The 21,800-nt window shown below is 41.0% G+C and overlaps 1 protein-coding gene and 1 long non-coding RNA gene across 4 annotated transcripts in view; both read right to left on the bottom strand.

The window, feature by feature from the left end:
* Window positions 1-49: 49 nt before the first annotated feature.
* LOC118901034 lies at window positions 50-2,790 on the bottom strand. Its single transcript, XR_005021278.1, has 3 exons — window positions 2,608-2,790; window positions 764-941; window positions 50-250 (listed from the first exon to the last, which is right to left on the bottom strand). It is a non-coding gene; the product is annotated as an uncharacterized LOC118901034 (long non-coding RNA).
* Window positions 2,791-9,541: 6,751 nt separating this feature from the next.
* Window positions 9,542-21,800, bottom strand: part of STARD3NL (STARD3 N-terminal like) — a 47,517-nt gene continuing 35,258 nt past the window's right edge. The window contains exons 5-9 of one of the 3 annotated variants that reach the window (XM_036863957.1): window positions 21,165-21,218; window positions 20,933-21,050; window positions 17,813-17,908; window positions 11,269-11,344; window positions 9,542-10,036 (exon numbers count right to left, since the gene is read on the bottom strand). In XM_036863957.1, coding sequence (XP_036719852.1) covers window positions 11,286-11,344; window positions 17,813-17,908; window positions 20,933-21,050; window positions 21,165-21,218 — 327 coding nt within the window. In that variant the 3' untranslated portion in view covers window positions 9,542-10,036; window positions 11,269-11,285. The remainder of the gene's footprint in view (window positions 10,037-11,268; window positions 11,345-17,812; window positions 17,909-20,932; window positions 21,051-21,164; window positions 21,219-21,800) is intronic. The other 2 variants (XM_036863959.1, XM_036863958.1) reach the window with 2 other exon arrangements.

Here is a 21,800-nt window from a genome sequence, read left to right as displayed (position 1 = left end):
CCACTTTTGTCTGTGTATTTTAATTTCATGAAATCTAACCAAGGTAAGAAACAGCATGACAACCGAGCTATCAAATCCAGCGCTGGTTGTAATCATGGTCACACCGCATTTCTGAGTCTTTCCCTGAGATGCTGGTTATGGTGCTTTCTTTGGGGCACTGGCTCCAGTGGGACCCACCGCCAAACGAAGGTGCCCGGGTTCCTTCTCTTTCAAAGGTCATCAGATTCAGACTCACTGGTTTGGGACGTTCCTGTGATGACAGTGTAATAGCCAGCGTGACCTGCACTGTGTGTGCTCAGATCTGTACTAGTGTCTCGCAGGCACTGACTCCTGATCCTCACATTAACCCCATGAGAACTGCACCGACACCAGAGGGGCATCGGGTGCAGGGTGAAGCACAGAGACTCTGACCAGAGGGCCTGAGTTCGAACCCTGGGTCTTTTTTTTTTTTAAAATAAATAAGAGAGGCTGTTATAAATATAATTAAAGAATAAGAACAAGAGCAAGAGACTATCAAAATGATCGGGCAAAATTTTCAACTAAACTCAATTGAAAAATACAGTAAAATGGAAACTTAATTGTTAAACAAGTCATGCATTATAGAAAAAATTTATAAGCTAGAATCTAAAAATGAATAAATTACATGCACACACAGAGATATATATATATATCTCTCACATATAACATATAGAAAATATATAAATATGTATATCTATATGATTAGAAAAAAGGAGTAAAGAAAGAAAATATCTGACATACTTACAAATGGACTTCTGGAAGAAAAGAACACGAAGAATGGAGGAAAGACAATATTTAAAGAGATAATGGCTAAGTATTTTCCAGAATTGTTGTATGGCATGAATCCTCAGTTTCAGGAAGTCTAATCAATCTCAAACAGGATAAATAAAAAGCAAGATATACTTAGCCAAGTTGCTGTAAAACTGTAGGACCAAAGACAAAAACATTATTTTAAAAGCAGCCAGAGAAAAAAGAGAAATTGCTTACAAATGGCAAAAATAAGATTAAAACCTGACCTCTTGACAGCAGCAATATAAAACAGAAGATAATTAAACAGTAGCTTCAACTTTCTGTGAGAGAACTACTGTCAACTTAAAGTTCATTATCCTCTAAGCCTACCTCTCCAGGACAAAGGAAAATATATTAACTTACAGATTAAGGAATTTCTAAGGTAAGTATTTCCAAAAAAAAAAAAGAAAGAAAAAGTGATCTCAAATGGAAGCACCTGAGATGCAAGAAATTATAAGCCAAAAATATGGCATGCATGTTAATCTAAATAAACAATTACTATATAAAGGAAAATAATATCTCAATTATAATCAAGAGAGAAATGATCTGTTCTAAGGCTTTGCTTTTATATTGATTTAACTTTACATTGTGTTGAGTTAAATTCCCTTATTGAAGCTCTTTAGGGTAACCACTAAAGAGAAAAAGTAAGAGAGGAAAAAAATAGAATTGGGAAAATTAATAATAAAAAAGGTAAGAAAACAAGAGAGGAAAGAGAAAACATAAATCACAAAATAACCTAGTAGTAATGAATCCAAATAACTCAGTAAGCATTTCAAAAATAATAGATTATATAAAAAACAGAATCCAACAATATATTGCTTGTATATGACACAATCAAAATGTAAAGGCATTTGGGTGGAAAAAGATCTACTAGGCAAATACTAAGCAAAATCAGCTGGGCAAGTATTATAACAGAAGAAAAGTAAATAAATGACATAAAAGTTGGAAAGGAAGAACCAAATCTATCACTATTCACTATCCATAGATCATACGATTGTTTACAAGAAAATCCAAAATAAACAATAGGAAATGATTAGAATTAATAAGAACCTAACAAAGATGTTGGGTATCAAATTGATATATAAAAGTAATTTGCATTTACACATATTTGCAGAAAATAGAAAATGAAATTCAAAAAGGTGACTTATCATAGTAATTCTTTATATTTATCTAACTAGCATCTATCTAGGTATCTATGTATCTATGTATCTATCATCTCTCTATCTACCTAAGTCTTTCACCTATCTACAACATCTAGAATTAAGTCTAAATTTAATGTGGAACCTTTTGAAGAAAATTATAAAATTTTAGTGAAAGACATTAAAGAAGAATGAAATAAGTAAAGAAATACCATGTTTTGGGAAGGGCATATTTAATGTTTTTAAGATGTCAGATCTCTCCAAAATTATCTGCAGATCCTGTACATGTCCAATGAAAACACAAAAACATATTTTGTGGAATTTTACAAGCTGTTTCTAAATTTTATATGGAAGATAGAGGGGCCAAAAATAGCCAAGAGACTCCTGAAGAATATAAATAAGGTGAGTATGGGTGGGGTGGTGAATGGCCCTTCAGTGTATCAAGATTTATTATAGAACTACATAATTTAGACAGAGTGGTATGGTACAAGGATAAACAGGGAGAAAAAAGTGAAGAGAATGGAGATCAATTCATATAAAGTCCTATACAAAACAGGGATGGCAATGGAGGAAATCAGTGGGAAAAGGATCAATTATTCACTGAATGCTGCTGAGGCAACTGGTTATCCATAAGGAAAACAAAATGAAATCGTATCCTTACCTCACACCATGCACAACTTTCTTGTTTTATGCCTCCTGATGCTTCTGAGGGGCTTTCTCTTGTCACAATGACCACTGGGGCAACAGCACAGGGGCTTTCTCTAGAGATTCACGGTGGAAAAGCCCTAAAGAGAGAAACTTCTAAAAGCTACCAATGGGTAGCAAGCTGATTCAACTCTTCAGCAATTCAGCAGTAGGTTGTCACATAAAGAGCACATACAAATTCAACTCCCTGCTGATTCTAACTAACGTTTTGGAATCCGAGTCACTTCTAAGTACATTTCCTTTCCTTTAAGAAAAGGTTAAGTGCTAATGTGGTTGCTGGTTTGCCAAGAGAAATCTGGCAACTCTTACAAGTACAGATGTAAAGTGTAATGAAATTCTTAATGTAGAGCCATACAATTAATTGCTTTGAAAATAATAACTACAAAGCCATCCTACATTCTTTTTTTTTTTTTTTTTTAATTTATTTATTTATTTATTTTTGGCTGTGTTGGGTCTTCGTTTCTGTGCGAGGGCTTTCTCTAGTTGCAGCAAGTGGGGGCCACTCTTCATCACGGTGCGCAGGCCTCTCACTATCGCGGCCTCTCTTGTTGCGGAGCACAAGCTCCAGACGCGCAGGCTCAGTTATTGTGGCTCACGGGCCTAGCTGCTCCGCGGCATGTGGGATCTTCCCAGACCAGGGCTCGAACCCGTGTTCCCTGCATTAGCAGGCAGACTCTCAACCACTGCGCCACCAGGGAAGCCCCCATCCTACATTCTTTTACTAAGAAGTATTGACTGGAGTTGGAGGAAGAATTTTTCTTCTGACCTGGTTGATGAATTCAAGTGCCAGAGCCCTGGGTCTTTATTAGTACATTTCTGTGTGATCTCAGGCAGCGATCTGAACTCCCTGTGCCGTCATTTCCTCATGTGTGTAATGAAGTTACAGCACCCTGTCTCCTGGAGGGTGAGGATTAGATGAGTTAATAATGTTTGGTCCATGCACATCCTCGACAACATTAGCATCTACTGTCAGTAGCTCTACTGTAAAAATAGTAGATTCCACACATACACACCCAGACACACCGAGGATCATCTCTAATCTCATTTCCCTGCAGACAGGGTGGGTGTGGATGGATCAGGGACTCAGTTTTAACAATTCCCCAGGAATCCCATTCATCGTCTAAGAGCCCTTGGGGGAGGGTACAGTTATAGCCACAGTTTACAGATTGGAGAGATTAAGTATTCTGCTCATGGTCACTATTTTGTAAGTAACAGTCATTTACAGCCAGGGCTCTCTGAACTCAGAGCTCATATTTTGTTTCCTAGGATCTTATGGCTTTTCCTTGACTCACTTTCTACTGGGAAAAATAAAAACAGAACAAGCCACAACAAAATGCAACATGCACTGCTTCTTGACTAAAGACATCCTTCAAGGAGTTGGTGAGAATTTTCTAAAGGACTTGTGGGTGCACCTGTCTTCTCCTCATGTACATACTCTGGAATCACCATAGCTGCTCCCTTTGTTGTCCACATCATGGAAATCCTGCCTTACTCTGTGAGTGTGTCTAGATTTGTAACTGCCCTTTTCGGGGGGTGTGATGAATTGGACTGAGATTCTCAGGCAGAGCAGGACACTGGATGGTGTTCTGTGCATCCTGACACCACAGCTCCTCCCCTAGACTCAAGGGGCCCTGAGGTCCTCAGAATCTCCCTCTGGAAGCCTCTTATATGTCCAGGAGCATTTCTGAGGTGGGAGGAAGACATACATCCTTTTGGTCCAGTCCTTTTCCACTACAGCGTGGCTGCAATGTGGTACTGGGGGAGGAACCCTGGACCAGAGGTTCTACCTCACATCCCATCGTTAGAGCCTCCACTTCCTGGTCTGTTATAACATTTTAACACAGAAACGTCTGTGTCATTTCTCCTTGACCACGTCACGTTGCCTGAGTTTACCCATCTTTAGAAGAAAGTGTTCAAATTAAGTCATTTCAGATTTCTATGGCAATTTACAAATTCAATGATTAATAACCCAATGAAGTAATAATAGCAAAGGCTTTCTAGTACTGGTCTAAGTGCCTGTTAACTTATTTAACTCTCACAAGACACGTGCAATTATCTCTGTTCTATAGATGGAGAAACTGAGGCAGAGAGGGTTAAGGAGGGTCTCTAGAGTGAAACAGCTAATAAGAAACAGACCTGGGATTTGAACCCAAGCAGCCTGGTTACTTGGATTTGAACCCAAGCAGAGCCTGGAGCTCTGCTCTTACCTTCTACATTAGTTGCTGCTATTATAGAAACAGGTTACACTTATTTTCAGTTAAAACTGGAAAATTTCCTTCCTTGTCTACGTTTCCTCTCCTTGCTCCTAGGCTGTGCGTGCAATTAAAGGGTCAGAAGCCAACCTGCCCCCAAATTTTTCATGCCAGGAAGACTTTTATACACTGACTTGCCAACCACTGATAGAGCCTCTGTGACGAAAGTCCATGACACTTGGTTGGATAAAATATATACCACAACAGCAGGCTGCATCTGCAGGTGTGAAATGGAAAAGTTAGGCAAAGATGGATACAATGCCACATTAAAACTCTCATAAAAAAAAAAAACAAACAAACAAAAAAAAAAAAACTCTCATGTGTCAGTTGTTTTTATAGAACTAGAGTACTTCATACACTTCTCAAGTATACAAAAGGGAAACTTCAAGGCAGCAATTCTCAAAGTTTTTCCCATTATGAATTCTCTTTACTGTTTCGGAATTCTTTCCCTCATAGACTTCATTTTTTGAAGGCTTCCTGTTAATCTAGCAGGTCATGATTAAGTAATACAGGATTTCCCACTTTATTTATTCAAAGTCACATATAATTGTCAATTAGAAATTCTGAGTAAAAAGAGATAACTAGAAATACTTCACCAAGCTGGTATAATTCAGCCAAAAAGCTAGAAATTCAACATTTCTGTTAGCCATGAAAACTAGTCTGGGTAAGTGCACGGTCTCTGTCATGGTCTCTTAGGCTACTTTTTGTTATGTTTGCTTTCTTTTGTTTTCTTTGAATAATAGCAAGTACCTACCACTTAGTGAGCACCAGGAATTCTGCTGGGCAGTTTGCTTGCTTCATGCCTGATGCTCTCACTAAAACACAGATCAGGTATGACACTCATTTCACTGATGAGAACACCAGGCCCCAGAGAAACTAAGAAACATACCCCAAGTTAACACGGAGCAGTGCCATAGTTCGCTTGGGCCAGGTCTGCATAACTTAAGCCCTACTGCTTTATCCATTATAACAGTTGCTGTCTTCTTGGGAACCCATGGAATGTTAATTATAACTCAAAATAAATGGAAGGAAGGGAGGGAGGGAAGGAGGAGGCGGGGGGGAGGGAGAGAGGGAGGGGAGGGAGGGAGGGAGGGAGAAAAGGAAGAATCACTTGAGGCCCAGACTTCATAACAGCCCAGGCATCAGACTTTAAAAAGGCTCCTTCAGTAATTCTAATGTGCAGCCGGGTTGAGGCAGCAAGCGACTGAAACAGCCCCAGTGCCGCCAGCTCAGATCTCAGGCAGCGAGGAGTCGTCACAGAGCCCATTACACAAGTGTACAACGTGCTTCACCTGGAAAGTGATCTTACCATCCACGCATCAATTTCCTAAGGAAACAAAATGTATGTACTGGGATTTATGTGCCCAGATGTCCATCCAATGTAGCGCCACTTACAGCCCAAAGTAACCCAAATGCCAATTAGAAACTACAGAAATAAACTAAAGGACATCATATGACAGACTTCTATGCGTCTTCCAAAAAAATGTACGTTATTTAAAGAAATGGAGAATTAGTCAGGAAGTGTTGTTGAAAAACTAATATGCCTAGCAAACGCCAGTAAAATTGTTAGATTATACCATGGCCTGGTTCCAAATCAATCAAAACACTCTAGAAATTGCATTAAGAAACCTTGCTCCAACCACTATATCTACGTCCCTACCTCTTACAGGTCACACTTCTGTTTCCTCTGCATACTTCCAGTTTTTATTTAGCAAATTCGAATGAACATACAAAATAAATGAAACATATATGTACATGCATGTATATTCTAATTTCCTGCTTCATACACAAAGGTAGTAAACAATATACATTATTCTGCACCTCTCTTCTCACTTATACAACCTAGAGCTCTTTTCATGTCAGTCTCTGGGGACACATGGACAGTTGTGTGATATTTCACTGGTGAATTACAATACTTTACAAAAATCAGTTCCCCCGTGATATGTCATTGGCTTATTTCCACTCTTTTGCTATTACAAAAGATGCTGAAATTATAATAGTGTTTTATGTCGTTTTGACCGTGCATATTGGTCATTTTGACAGCTATGGCCAACTTGCCTATGATGGACACAGCACCATCCTGCATCTGTACCACAATGTAGGTGAATGCTGGGAGAGTGCTGTCAAAGGTCAGGATTCTGCTGATCTGACAGGTGAAAAACAGTATCTCATCTATCTCACTGTGGTTTTAATTTGTTTTTCTCTTTCTGTGAGGATAAGCATCTCTTTATATAAAGTCTATTCGTATTTCCTTTCCTGTGCAATATTTGTTCATGTCCTTTGATCACTTTTTTCTATTGAGTGGTAATAGTAACAAGTATGATGCTCATTTATATGTGTGTCTGTGTATTTCTACAGGCACACACAAAACAAAATGTTCACTGCATGGTAGGTGGGTGAAAAAATAAGTGATTGTATATTTTTCTATTTTCTCTAATCCTTTTAAAGTAAAAATCCTTTTTATGTATTAGAATTAAAACATTGTCTCCTTTAAAATTGGGAAGCTGTTTTTTTTGTTTGTTTCTGTGTTTACAATTCACTTCAGCTTCTGTGAAACTAGTTCTTTTGAAAACCAAATAGAGGTTCCCATTTGGAAACAAAATAAGAGCAACCAGATACAAGAAAGATGAAATCTAATTTAGATAGTCTCCTTGGTGGAGACTATCCAAATTAGATATTTGAGCAGATCTCTTTAGCCCAAGTACCTGGCCCTCCTCTTGGAGATTGGAAACTATTTCTACATTGGGAAAGCATAGAAAGGCAAGATGGAAAAATTGCAAATCTCTGAAAGTTTTGTGCAGCTGATTTCACCGCCAGGGCCCTGCTGGGCAGTGCCTCCTGTGGTTTCCAACTTCTCAGCAACTTCCTTTCCCAACTTGCCCTGGGCTGCCCTGGCCTGGGAGGTGCGGAGACGGGAGGGCGGTGGTGGTGAGGGTAACAGCGTGAGTGGCAGGAAGGCGCTGGTATGGCTGGTGGTGTTTCATTTTCTCAGGCTTCTTTTGTTTGCGTGCTCTGTCGAATGTGGTTGATTCGTGGAAAATGCTCAAAGTCAAACCGGCCCCTGCTGGTTGGGACTGTGCAAGGGGTAGATGGGGTGTCACAAGGAAATAAGAACAGTTAAACCACAACCAACTTTGCTCACTTTCAAAGGGTCACAGCTAATGGAAAGAAAACATCCCTCTACACAGGCACGTAATTGCTATCAAACATACTCTAGGCTGTGGCTTGGCGTTCCCCATTATTTCTGTATGCAGTTCCTCCAATTAGCTCCTATGTGAGTTGGGAAACTTATGCCCAGAATATTCAGATGCTGCACCTCCATCCACGCTCAGGACCCTGTTCTGGAGGAAAGAGCAGACAGGACTCCTTGCAGCACTAAGATAATCCCTGACATTCCACCAACCACCCATGCTCTTCCATGATCTGTGATTTACTGAGGCTGGTACTTCTTGGTTTCATCTTCTCAGTGTAGACAGGGTGACATAAGACCCGATTCCCCTAAACCCAGCTGTATGGACAGATGTGATGTGCTTTTTCCCTCACAAGAACAGAGATACGGAGGCCCTGATCTCACCCATGCAATTGAGTGTCATATACTGAGTCACATAAGTCCCCCTAATGGGACAAAATGACTTCAGAGTCATCCTGAGCAAGGCTTAATAGAAGCACTGACATCAGATAACAGTGTGATGGGTGAACGAGCCGAGGGCTGCTCAGCAACGCAAGCATGAAGAGCAGGTGTCCCACCTCCACCCCGCCCAGCAGGGGTCTGAGCCCTGGATTCCATCCGTCCAGTCCCAGAGGGAAGCACGGCTCTACAGCTGAGATCAATGCTTTAGCTCTCACAGTCTGACCTTACAGCACATTCAAGTCACATCCTTCATCCTCCTTGGTCTCTGCTCTGAGAGCCAACATCTGGGGGGGCCTTGCCCACCTAGGAAGACTGGCCACATCCTACTGGTCCATCCCAGTGTGTTGGGGAGAGCTCCTTCTCAGGTTAAAGGCACACAGGCCACATCAGTGGTCATGGTGTAGATGGGGGTCCACTCCCGAGACAGGATGTTCTCGTTGTGATGACACCACTGAATTCTTGAGGCTTTAGTCCAAAGCCAGGCCCTGGAGCTCTCCCTCCCCCTTTCTCCATGGAAGAAGCTCCCCCTGGTTAGGCCCCAGCCTCCCAGGGAGCCTCCAGTTGCACTTCGGTCCTGTGGCCCATTCTTAGACCAAGCACGGATGGAGTTGATTTGATGTGCATAAATGGTCAGTTTCCATCCAAACCAGCACCATTTCCATCATACACAGTTGAGCATTTCTTGAATGACACAATGAATAATGAAAGAAAACTGATAGACATGCTGCCTTCCCAGGAAGCATTGCATTGAATATTCCTGTTTAACAAAAATAGCTCACAATATAATTGAGCTCATTTTAATTCAAACTAGCTAAACACAAGGGAAAATGATTTCACAGAGTGGGTTCAAAGAAGAGTATTTAGACTATTTTAGATCATACTTCTGAGAGAACGATTCCATTTCTGGTGACTTTTTATATGTATTCACAATCCCTCATGTTCCCCTTTTGTAATTCCAACACTTTAGGCCAAATACATAATGCAAAACAGGAAAAATAAAACTGATCATTTTGATATGTTGGATTTTATTACCTTTTAAAATTGTACAAATAGTGCATGTGCATGAGTTAAAAAAACACAAGGGAAATGTAGGGAGTTAAAAAAGAAAGACAAAAGAAATCCGAGACATGAAACAAAAAAATTCCATTCTGCAAGTCAAAATAAAAAGATATTTTGCATACTAAAAAAAGTGTTATTCCAATATATTAAGAAGTCTTTTGATCAGGAACACAGCACAAGACTTTCTGCAACTATTCATTGACAGATCAGACTCAAGTCTCACTGGATACAGGATGGATCATGACATTATCTTACCAGCCACAGGCAGGTGATTAAATGTATGTGGAGATGGTACCATGTCTGTGAGGTATTACAATCAATAAATTCTTTATTAGCCATTCAGTAACGTCAGCAGTGGATGTCACCATTTCAACCCTCAATAGGGAGACCCCCAGTTTCAGTCCTTTTTTCCCTCTGGTGACGTTCAGTGAAGGTTTTTCACACTTAGAAAAAGAGAGAACACAGAAATATTTGAGATGTAGTGTAAAAAGGCAAAATGCTACATTTTGCTTTATGCGTTTACAACAAAGTCTACATACTAAAGATAGGCTGTGTTACAGACACTTGAAAGACCATGGGTGAGGCCACCCAAGAATTTATTTTAAAGCATTTTAGAAAAGGACATCCTTATTCACATGCCCATATTTTTGTCCTATGTCTGAACACTGTTGTAGAAAAAGGGGCCGGAGCGTGTTGGGTACCACTGATGCAGGGCAGGGCCTCCGTTTGCTGCGACTCTGGCTGCCTCTGGATGCCTTTTATTTTTTTTAAATAAAATTCTAAATTTTATTTCATTATTTTTTTAAGTTGAGATGTAATTGACATATAACATTTTATTAGCTTAAGTTATACCACCTAATGATTCTATATTTGTCTACATTGTGAAACGATCACCGCAGTAAGTCTAGTTGACATCCCTCACTATACATAGTTACAGATTATTTTTTTTTTCTTGTGATGGGAACTTTTAAGACCTACTCTCTTTTCCCTTCTGTGGTTAAATAATTAAGCAGGGTTGCTGCTTCTACAATCGACTGTATGTTTATTTGCTCGCATTTCTGAGGTTGAAATGTTTCCTTTGATGATTTGAAGGGACTGAACAACGTGCCCTGACCTGGAGGTACATCGGGCCCGACTGCTGTGACTGGACCACATGTGTCATCTCAGAAGCTCCAGAACCCTCCAGAGACGTCCATCCGGTGCGGGACCAGAACGGATCCTGGTACCACACGGAACGCCTGAGTCCCGGCTCTGCCCCTGCCAGCTGTGCGACCTTGGACCAATCACTCACCCTCAGTCTCACCCGCCTCCGTGTAAGTGGAGACAATGACCGTACCAGCCTCCCAGGACTGCTGCCCTCGCCGCCCTCAGAAGTTAGGGTTTGTAATTAAACAAAGTCTGACACGGAGACATTCTGGCTACATAAACAAAAAGGAACTAAGTCATCCTTATTTAGAAATTTGGGACTCTGAGGTATTTCTCATCCTTCGCAAATTTATACCTAGAAAAGGTTAAGAGATTTTACGTTATAAAATGTGCCTGACAAATTCATGTACTTGGGAGAAATATAACGTATAATCACACACATATTCTTTGAATTTTACTTTGAATCTACTCAAAGAAAGGCTCCGTATTTAACCACTTCATTATTACAGTTTCATTTTCAAAGACTTACTTTAATAAAAGTCTTACTCATAGTTCTAAAAGTGGTTTTTCACTGTCCTGCTTTTCTTCAGCTTCATTTTCAGATCCTAGATGGTAGGGAAGGGGAAGGAGAAAAAGTACTGCATTCGATTACAGTAACAAACGATTTCTTTAAAATTATAATCTACGAGCATAAAATTTTAAATGAGGGATACATATGTTTAAGCCACAAGAGATTCAAGTTAACAAAACTGTAAAATAGTTTTACTTTATATCTTGTAGGAGGGAAACCTTTCAAATAGGACCTATCGCAAGCACTGATCTGTCAAAATGGATTTCACGTATGTTCTAAAAATATTCATATGGACCAAGAACTATTATGCACTGCTCCTCCTCTTCTGCTTCTTTGCTGAAAAGCTTACCTGTTTTTCAAGTGCAAGAATCTTTGGGTATTAATAATTTAATCTACGTATTTTGAAAAACAGCTGTATTCAGTGAGTGAGAGAGCAGTGAGGGATTCCAACGTACGGGCAAGGCAGATGGTCACCATTGTGCGCTGTTGCCAGCGACCATGGTTACAACCACTCTGGGTCAATGTTGCGTGAGCCTTCTGTTATTCTTGAATGTGACCCAGTCATTCCACTCTGGGATGATATCCTTAGGATATCTCCCTGAGGAAATAACACCTTTTTCCATTATGAAGACTTTCCCTCTAAAAATGAGAAGAAAAATCTAATGTCTGAGAGTAGAAGAAAAGTTAAGTAATTATTATATTTCCATGAAATATCTTCCATCCACTTAAAAACTGTGTTTATACAGTATATAACAACATGGGAAATGCATATGCTATAAAGTAAAGGCAAATATGTAATGAGAAATATAGTGTAAGATCACATTTGATAAAAATTTTAAAAACTTGATATACTTGTACAAATCAGTAAGACTAGAAATAAATGACCAGGTGACTTATGTACATTTCTGGATATTCCAAAATTTCTACAATAAACTTAAAGTGACTTTATAATTTTTAAAACAGGGTATAAATAACACAGACAGTACGGCCAAGAATTATGTAAATTACACAAAAGTAGAAGGAAACAAACTAAACTGTCAATACTAATGTTGCTGAATAGTTTGAAGGAGCGTTATCTTTCATTTTTGTTCTTTTCACACATTTTTTATAACAATTACGCATTCCTCTCATAATCAGGGAAGGGAACTAAAGAGAGTGGTGAGGAGACCAAGGGAACAGGTTAGAATGTTACCTACTCCTGCAAAAGCAGCCAGCCTCACTGTTGCTTTACTCTTATCAGATAATACACTTCAAAAAGGGCAATTTCACCGGAGAGAAAGTGGAGGGGTGGGGGGAGAGGGATGAATTGGGAGACTGGGATGGACATACACACACTACTGTATATAAAATAGATAACTAGTAAGGACCTACTGTGTAGCACAGGGAACTCTACTCAGTACTCTGTAATGACCTATATGGGAAAAGAATCTAAAAAAAGAGTGGGTATATGCATATGTATAACTGATTCACTTTGCTGTACACCTGAAACTAACACAACATTGTAAATCAACTATACCCCAATAAAAAGTTTTTTAAAAGGGCACTTTTTTCTTCGAGAACGTCTGCCTGGATTATAGCCCAGAACAAATCTGGTACAGAAGAATGAATGCCTGAGAATCTTAAGAAAAGTTTTGAGTCCCACACCTCAACCTCATAAATGTCATGTCGTTCAGGTTAAGTTTGTGGTAAAACAAATACATAAAGATATAGTGGTTGGGAGGCTTCACTTCCCAGCTTATTCAACTGCTGGAAATCTTAGAGACCCTGGGGTGGTGTAACTGCCATGTCACTTTGAAAGGAGTCTAAGGAAAGTGGTCACAGCGAGCCTTCCTGTTTCCGGGCTCACTTTCCACCTGTCAGGGTAACGGCACTCAAGCCACAATGAGCTGACGTGGCTTGGAACTATTTGGGAGTCCTAAATAAAGCCAAACTTTAAATTAAAACATAATAATGCACATGCTTTCCATAATTTAAAAGTGAATGCTAGCAAGGCGTTCTGGCTATTGTCGAATAAGGAGTTCAACACACCTTCTCCTTGAAAAGCGACTATAAAACTGAACTAGATGAACCAGACAGCAAGTTCAGTGTTGGGGAAACGACCAAAGGCTTACAACTATGTGAGACGTGCTTGAGAAACTGCAGAACTGCGGGAACACCATGTCGCTCTTTCCTTTGGCTGCCCCCACTCTTCCCCCACCTCCCATCGCCCAGCTCCATGGCAGGAAGGTTCTTCCAGAGTATGGCAGGCCGTGAGGACTGGCGGCAAACTTACACGGTTGAAGGAGCTCATTTAATCTGGGGTGAGAAGTGATGCGATGGTGAAATGACAGACTTGGTGGTATGTGAGCACAGGGGCCAGAGCCTCTGCTGGTTTGAGGTGATGGTCACGGCTGCAGCACGCATCTGCTTGGCTGAAGCTGTGCGCATACACAACGGAAACCCAAGAGAACCCACGCTACAGCCTAAAAACCATGAGGCTGTGAGCATATGCAGAGGAGGCGTAAAAATATTCAGCAAAAGAAGACTCCAGAAGCTGAAAAAGGCTTTTTGAAGAAGACTCAAAAAGACCTGAAATTTGAACGTGCTATCCAATACATACAAATATCCATTTGGCCGAGGATGAAAGTCTTAATCAAGGTGACTGACCGCAAAGGCTGTCTAATCATTGGCTACCACGAAGCTATGCAGACACAGGGGTGACCCCTAGGAAGCCAGGCTTAAAAATAAAAGAATTAAAAACAACAACAACAACTGAAAAGACACATCCACAACCACACACCACAGGGGACATAATTTCACAGACTTAGCCCACACCAGCATGCATGGTGTCAAATTCAAATTTCCATGCCTTACTCAGCCATAAAAAAGGAATGAAATTGGGTCATTTGTAAAGACGTGGATGGGTCTAGAGACTCATACAGAGTGAAGTAAGTCAGAAAGAGAAAAACAAATATAGTATATTAACGCATATATGTGGAACCTAGAAAAATGGTACAGATGAACCGATTTGCAGGGCAGAAATTGAGACACAGATGTAGAGAACAAACGTATGGACACCAAGGGGGGAAAGTGGCGGGGGGGGTGGGGATGGTGGTGGTGTGATGAATTGGGAGATTGGGATTGACATGTATACACTATTATGAATAAAATGGATAACTAATAAGAACCTGCTGCTGTACAAAAAAATAAATAAAATAAAATTCAAAATAATAAAAGATGTTTCAAAAACTCCAGAAAACTTATCTACTGTACAAAAATGGCCCATAATTTATAAAGGTAAACTCATATTTAAATGTTAAATTCCATTTTATTTTAATGACTTTTATTTATTTATTTTTTTAGACCTCAGGCAGTTTACTTTACTAACTAGTTTTTTTTTAAAATGTACTTATAAAAGTACATTTTGCAGTGTATATATATACATATGTTTAACACAAATAGACTCATAGTGTGTATACTCTTCTGCAAGTTGCCTTTTTTTTACTTAATATATAGTGGACTTCTTTCCATATTAGTTTATAAACCTCAGCCTCCTTTTAACAGCCTCATAGGATTTATGATAAGGATGTACCATAAGTTATTTAAATGTTTTGTCTCTTTTAGGTGTTCCCAGGCTTGGGTTTCATTTTGCCCTGCTTTACTTTATAAACAATACTGCACTGAACATCCTTGCCCACAGATCCTTGTGTGGTGTGGCCACACCCATTTTAGAAGGCACACACACACACAAAAATTTCAATGCCTTCATCTAGATTTGTTTAGCACAGATGATAGTATGCAATTGAGCTATTCTTCATTTTAAGTCAGTCTTTCAATGATTCAAGAGGTGACAAATTACTTTTTCTCCAGCATCACAACTGGTTCACTTAAATTGTCTGAGCACATAACAACCTCAACCCAATCATCCAAGAAAGGACTCTGCTTCCTCATTCTTTCCATTTAATACACAGGCAAACAGGATATGGCTAAACCAACAAGCAAATCTGTAAAACAAACCACCTTTATATCCTTTAAAAGTACATCCACTAAAATGTGCTAATTTTCCAAAGCTCTGTGATTCTAAAATTCAAGCCATTCCTTTACAAGGAAAAATGCTAACATTTAAATTTCTGGTGCCTCCAATTTCTTTCTTTCTCTCTTCATTCATTCCTTCAACAGTTCTAAGTTTACTATGTGCCAGGCACTATACTAGGTGCTAGAGAAAGACAAGAAAGGGCAAGGCAGGCCCCAGACACCTTCTTATTGATAGGGACCAATTAGCACTGTATAAGGGCAAAAAGCTTATAACTTCTGCTGCTATTAGACTATTTAATATTTGTCTGCTGACCTCCTAAGAAAGCTTTATTTTAAAGTAAAATCTTCTTTCTAGGCACATTAATTCCAATAATAGTTTTCAATCTTAATTCTTTCCTGAATTGAACATTCAGACAATGAAAATATAATACAATAAAGTAAGTCACTTTGAACACTCCTCTGCCCACTGCTAATCTGGGCTTTGTCTTATACAACACAGCCACCCAGTGGAACGCTGACAGGGTTGTTTTTGTTTACCTTCATAATTCAATGAAATGGTAATGCTTCCAACTGCCACTAGGTGGTGGTAAAAGTCAAAGAAGGAAGCCAATGGCTTGCTGGATGAAAAATGCCTGAGGTATTCCTCACATTATTATCCTGTTGTTCTGAACTTCTAATTAAAAAAATACATTGGGGCTGAGAAGTTTTATTAGTCTTAGAAAAAAAGTTATACAAAAGCATGAACTGTAATGCAAACTTTTTTTTTGAAAGAATGAGTCCTGTGACATACAAAAATCTCAAGGAAAGCATCCTTATAATGAGGTAATGAAAGTTTAATACTTATTCTAGTTTCTGCTGGCTGAGAAATAGCGTTTCTGTTAATTCATATCTTTATTTCATCTGACTCTATGATTTTGTGTTTTATATTGCTTTTAAATCTAACACCAACAGCCCAGAATATCAAGTTACTTCGAGTTCCCCTAATATCCTATGTCCCATTGCTGTGCCTTTGATATTCACGTGGCTCTTTCTGCCTGGAGTCTGGTTTTACTCTAGTGTGTGTGTGTGTGTGTGTGTGTGTGTGTGTGTGTGTGTGTTTAAAATATTTACTAAATGTAATGTGGGGAATAAAACAATGTAGTCTCTAACCCAAGTTTATATCCCAGTAATAGAAACAGGCCAAGTCACTGCCAAAGACGGTGCAGTCAGCACAGGACGACAGGGTTGTGGGAGAGAGCTTAGAGAACCGAGGCAAAAGACCCCCTACCTAGGACTGCTGGGAGCCAGGGGGAGGGTGGGAGTGGGGAGAAGCCCTCTGCACGTGTGAGTGGAAACTAGGACTGCAGAGGGTAACGCCAAGGATAGAACAAGCAACATGCACAATGGCTTGAGGGTTTTAGTGTATTTTCAGAAAGCTAAGAACAGCACACGAGGAGCATAAGGAGAAGAGAGCTTGGCTCACTGGGTAAGGGTGGACACAGAGGTGCTTTCTGTCAGGCTAAGGATCCAATGACTTTCTTAATCCTTTGCGCCGCCGAAGGCTTTCAAGCAAGGGAATAACATGATCAGTCTTGCACATTCATTAATACTGAAAGGCTGCATATTAGCTGTGAGCATGGACACTAGCCCTGGAGCTGGGGTTCAAATCCTCCACCTTCTTGCTCTTTGTGTGATGCTGGACAAACCACCTCACTTCTCTGTGTCTCAACTTGCTCATCTCTAAAACAGGGGTAATGAGACTTCTACCTCACAGAGCAGTTATGAAGAACCTTTAGAACAATGCAGTTGTTCTATTTAACATGGCATTCTAGTGGCTGGTTGGGAGAAGGCAGCTGAGGAGGAGGCTGCCGCAGAAATTGAGATGAGAAATGCTGGGGGCGTCCCTGGCGGTTCAGTGGGGAAGACTCCACGCTTCCAATGCAGGGGGCGCGAGTTCCAGCCCTGGTCAGGGAGCTAAGATCCCACATGCCGCGCGGCGCGGCCAAAAAAAAAAAGAAACGAGAAATGCTGAACTGAGGCTACAGATATGATAAGTGGCGCAATTTAAATGAAATCAAGGAGGCAGAAACAATGAGGATCAAAACGGCGTGGTGAACGACGGGCCAGGAGCCACAGGCAAGGGGCAGAGTCCCCAGTGAGGCTCTGGTTTCTGACTTGGGCAACTGGGTAGGCAGTGCTGCCACTCTCAGACATGGGGGGTTGTGGAGGAAGGCCAGTTAGGGGATGACAGATAACAGAGCATAGAGACCCTCCCCCCGGCCACGCATCAGGTCTAAGGCCCTCAACCACGTTTATTTTCACATCTCTGCATCTCATCACGGGTCGCACATCAAGACCACGTCTTAGTCTTCGTTATATTCACAACCTAAATGCCTGGTATGTTAAATGTTTGCTAAGCGTATTGAGAAGTAGGGGGGGTAGTGAGGGGGAGAGGGGGACCAAGTTCTGAATGATGGACAAAGACGCAAATGATAAGCAAATTTTTTACCTGCTTCGGATTCAGGAGGAGAATAAAACTGACCATCAGAAAGACCACCAGGTATCAGTGCTGCCCTCTCCGAGGCATCGTGAACTATCAGGAGTCCTGGAAGAGAAGAAATTCAGATACTGGGAATGATGTCAGTGTTCTGGTAGCTTCGTGGCGAGGTTAATCACAATGAAATGGTGTTACTATTACGTTTTTAAAAAAACTCTTAGCAGGAAGGGTACTCTGAAAATCTTTCAACCAAAAACAAAGTGTTATTAATAAACTATGAACCAGTACAATAAGGACAGATTTCAACTAGTTAAAAAAAATTGCTTCAGGTTACTCATAGGATTCTTTGACTCTGTATTTATAGCATCTTTCCCTTAGGAAATACCTATTTCCGTATAGAAATCAACAACATCAAAACCAAAGCACAAAGCCAAACAAAAAACCCGGTCGTGCTTTACATCTGTGTCTGGTTAGAGAAATGGCAGACGTAAAGCATCAAAGCACTAGCACATGATGAGAGAGGCCGTCGACAATGAGTTCTTCTGGCTGAAGCTGAGTTAACACCAAGATAAAGCTAGAGGAAGCACCGGGCCAAATAGCAGGTGCCAGGTGTGCATGTAATACATGCTACAGTGAAAATAAATGCTGTTTTCAATTATTTCATTAATTATATATTCTGCTTTATTAGTTACTTTGAATTTGGTTTAATCACATAGGCATGCAAGCCTCAGTCACATTCACAGTTGATAATGCTTTCAATAAAGTTCAGTTTGATGTTTATATACAACTTTTTATTTTTTATTTTTGGCTGTGCCATGCGGCAGGGGGATCTTAGTTCCCCAACCAGGGATCGAACCTGTGCCCCCTGCAGTGGACACACAGAGTGCTAACCACCGGACCACCAGGGAAGTCCTCTATTTACAACTTTTTAAAAAGTGGCTTCCATTAGCTTTATTTGTCCCCTTTCCACAATACATTTTCATAAAGGAACAGAGGGCACAGAATAGAAGACGGACCTCGGTCTGATTAATGTGTTTTAAAATCTACTCTTGAAATTATAATTCTTTTCTTCTAGATTTCTTCTTTGTATATGAGCTTTTGAAAAATAAAACCACTTGCAAGGTTATTTTCCCTTCTGCTGTATCTTGAGGTTACAATCATGCTTAACTTTCTATAAGACACAAGAATTTTTTTTTTCCTATTAGGCAGGGCAAATCCAGTCAGATGACTGACAGAGCATAAAAACAGCATGTCTTGGGGCTTCCCTGGTGGCGCAGTGGTTGAGAGTCTGCCTGCCAATGCAGGGGACACGGGTTCGAGCCCTGGTCTGGGAAGATCCCACATGCCGTGGAGCAACTAGGCCCGTGAGCCACAATTACTGAGCCTGCGCGTCTGGAGCCTGTGCTCCGCAACAAGAGAGGCCGCGATAGTGTGAGGCCCGCGCGCCGCGATGAAGAGTGGCCCCCGCTCGCCACAACTAGAGAAAGCCCTCGCACAGAAACGAAGACCCAAAACAGCCAAAAATAAATAACTAAATAAATTTAAAAGAAAACAGCATGTCTTGAAACTGCCCAGGTCTCTGCATTGAACTTTGATTATATCACCTCTAAGAGGGCAGGTGGGATGTGCAGGCGTTCACTAAGGTCATCATGCAGAGAAGAATTCCAGCCCCATAATTCATCCTAAAGCTCAATCAATCATTTGGATTTCCCAGTGAATATCCAGTGATGCTCAAAGCCACACAGGGAGATTATAACAGCTTTCCCGGGACTCATGACTACATAACGCCAGCTCTCACTCTGCTCCTCAGAGGAGGACTGGAAAGCCTGAGATGGGTGAACATGTCCAGCTGGCTAACTCCCTCCTCTCCATCTCCATCAGCAACCCATCAAACCGTCCCCCTGTAGGCACTCCGCTGTTATTCACGCTGTGGCCCATTCAAAGGCACCAGCTGCGGATGGACAGCGATGGGAGCCTCTGGAAAGTTGAGGACTTCTGTGTAGAATTGCTACCTCGGCACAAAATGCTTCGTGTCCTCCGGCTATTATCCACAGGGAGAAAAGGTCAACCTGTCCGAGGAGAAGGAGGTGTTGGCTGTTGTTGCTGCTGGAATGTCTTTTCCACCAGTGTTCACGCTTCCTTCTGGGGAAGGCTGGCCTAACAGCTGGAGTGAGGAACCACACCCTGTCCCCGTCCTTTCATCCAACGCTTCCCCCGATGTCTCCTGCAGCCCTGCAGGGTGGAGACACGCGATCTGCCTAACGGCACCCGTAGCTCCACGCAAAGCCAGATCTCTGAACCCTCCTACACTGTTGGTGGGAATGTAAATTGTTCCAGCCGCTATGGAGAACAGTATGGAGTACACTTAAAAAACTAAAAATAAAGCTATCACATGATCCAGCAATTCCACTCCTGGGAAAACCATAATTCGAAAAGATACACATACCCCAATGTTCACTGCAGCACTATTTACAATAGCCAAGACGTGGAATCAACCTAAATGTCCATGGACAGAGGAATGGATAAAGAAAATGTGGTACATATATACAAGGGAATATCACTCAGCCATAAAAAAAGAATGAAATAATGCCATTTGCAGCAACATGGATGGACATAGAGATTATCATCCTAAGTGAAGTAAGTCAGACAGAGAAAGATCAATATCGTGATACCACTTATATGTGGAATCTAAAAATGATACAAATAAACTTATTTACAAAAGGGACACAGACTCACAGACTTAGAAAACGAACGTATAGTTACCAAAGGGGAAAGGTAACTATAAATTAGGGCTAGGGATATATTAGGGGGAGGGATAAATTAGGAGGTTGGAATTAACATACACACACTACTATATATAAAACAGATAATCAACAAGGACCTACTGTACAGCACAGGGAACTCTACTCAATACTCTGTAATAACCTATCTGGGAAAAGAATCTGGAAAAGAATAGATATATGTATATGTATAACTAAATCACTTTGCTGTACAGCTGAAACTAACACAACACTATAAATCAACTCTATTCCAATATAAATAAAAATTAAAACAAACAAACAAAGACAGACCTCTGCAGCCCCTCCTCCCAGCCTGGCCAGTCTCAGGAGGGGAACTCGGAGAGAAACTTACTGTTTTCTTCTTCTGCCTCTTGAGGTAACACCTTGAAATCCAGGAACCACGTCTCGATCCAGGCAAGGATGAAGGAAATGATGGGCAGCACGTAGCCAAAAGCCCCTTGAGAGAAAAGCTGGAAGAACAGACGTGACCAGGAAAGAGAAACACAGTTACCATGAGCTCACCCTGGAGAACGCAGCTGTGTCAGTACAGATGGTCATGGCACAGAAAAAGCGAAAAGCCATACCTTTGAGAGGATCACTTTTGCTAGTAAAAAGGCACTGGTCACTGCTGTCGTCAACTGAAAGACACATAATCCAGCAGCGTTCAAATTCGATATTTTACACTCTGAAGGCACCTTCCTCAAGCAAGAGACCCATCTGAGCCAGGAACAGGTAATGCCTGAAAAGGGTCTGTCTCACCCAGCTCCCTCCCATGTCACTCTATCCCCTAAACCAGACGGGGGCAAAGTGGGCTTCCACGTGGCACACGAGCCCTGACTGGCAGCTTGAGGTTTCCCTTCACCCACACGCTGTGTGTTGGGAAACTCTGTTTCGTCCACTAGAGGGTACAACATGCAAAGATGCTATCGGCATAGGAGAAAGGACCAGTGAAATAGAGGAAAGGCTCCTCCAGGGCTTGGGAAGCCCAGAGGCAATCCCACAGCACCTGGGCTTTGTCTCTCCATCCTTCAACTGATATTTGTAGCAATATGAAACCTGACCAAAGTGAGTGCCAACAGCAGCCTTGACTGACAAAACGGAGATTGGAGGTTGGGGAACATCAGGCATCATGCTTAGTGTTGACAAAGTTGTAGTTAGTTTTGTCAGCAAAACAAAACATACACACACACACACACACCAGCCAGACACACACATACACA

The sequence above is a fragment of the Balaenoptera musculus genome, chromosome 9 (genome assembly GCF_009873245.2).
Source record: "Balaenoptera musculus isolate JJ_BM4_2016_0621 chromosome 9, mBalMus1.pri.v3, whole genome shotgun sequence".
NCBI classification, from domain to species: domain Eukaryota; kingdom Metazoa; phylum Chordata; class Mammalia; order Artiodactyla; family Balaenopteridae; genus Balaenoptera; species Balaenoptera musculus.
Note: the sequence above shows the minus strand (reverse complement) of the source record. Positions and strands in the feature narration are given on the sequence as shown.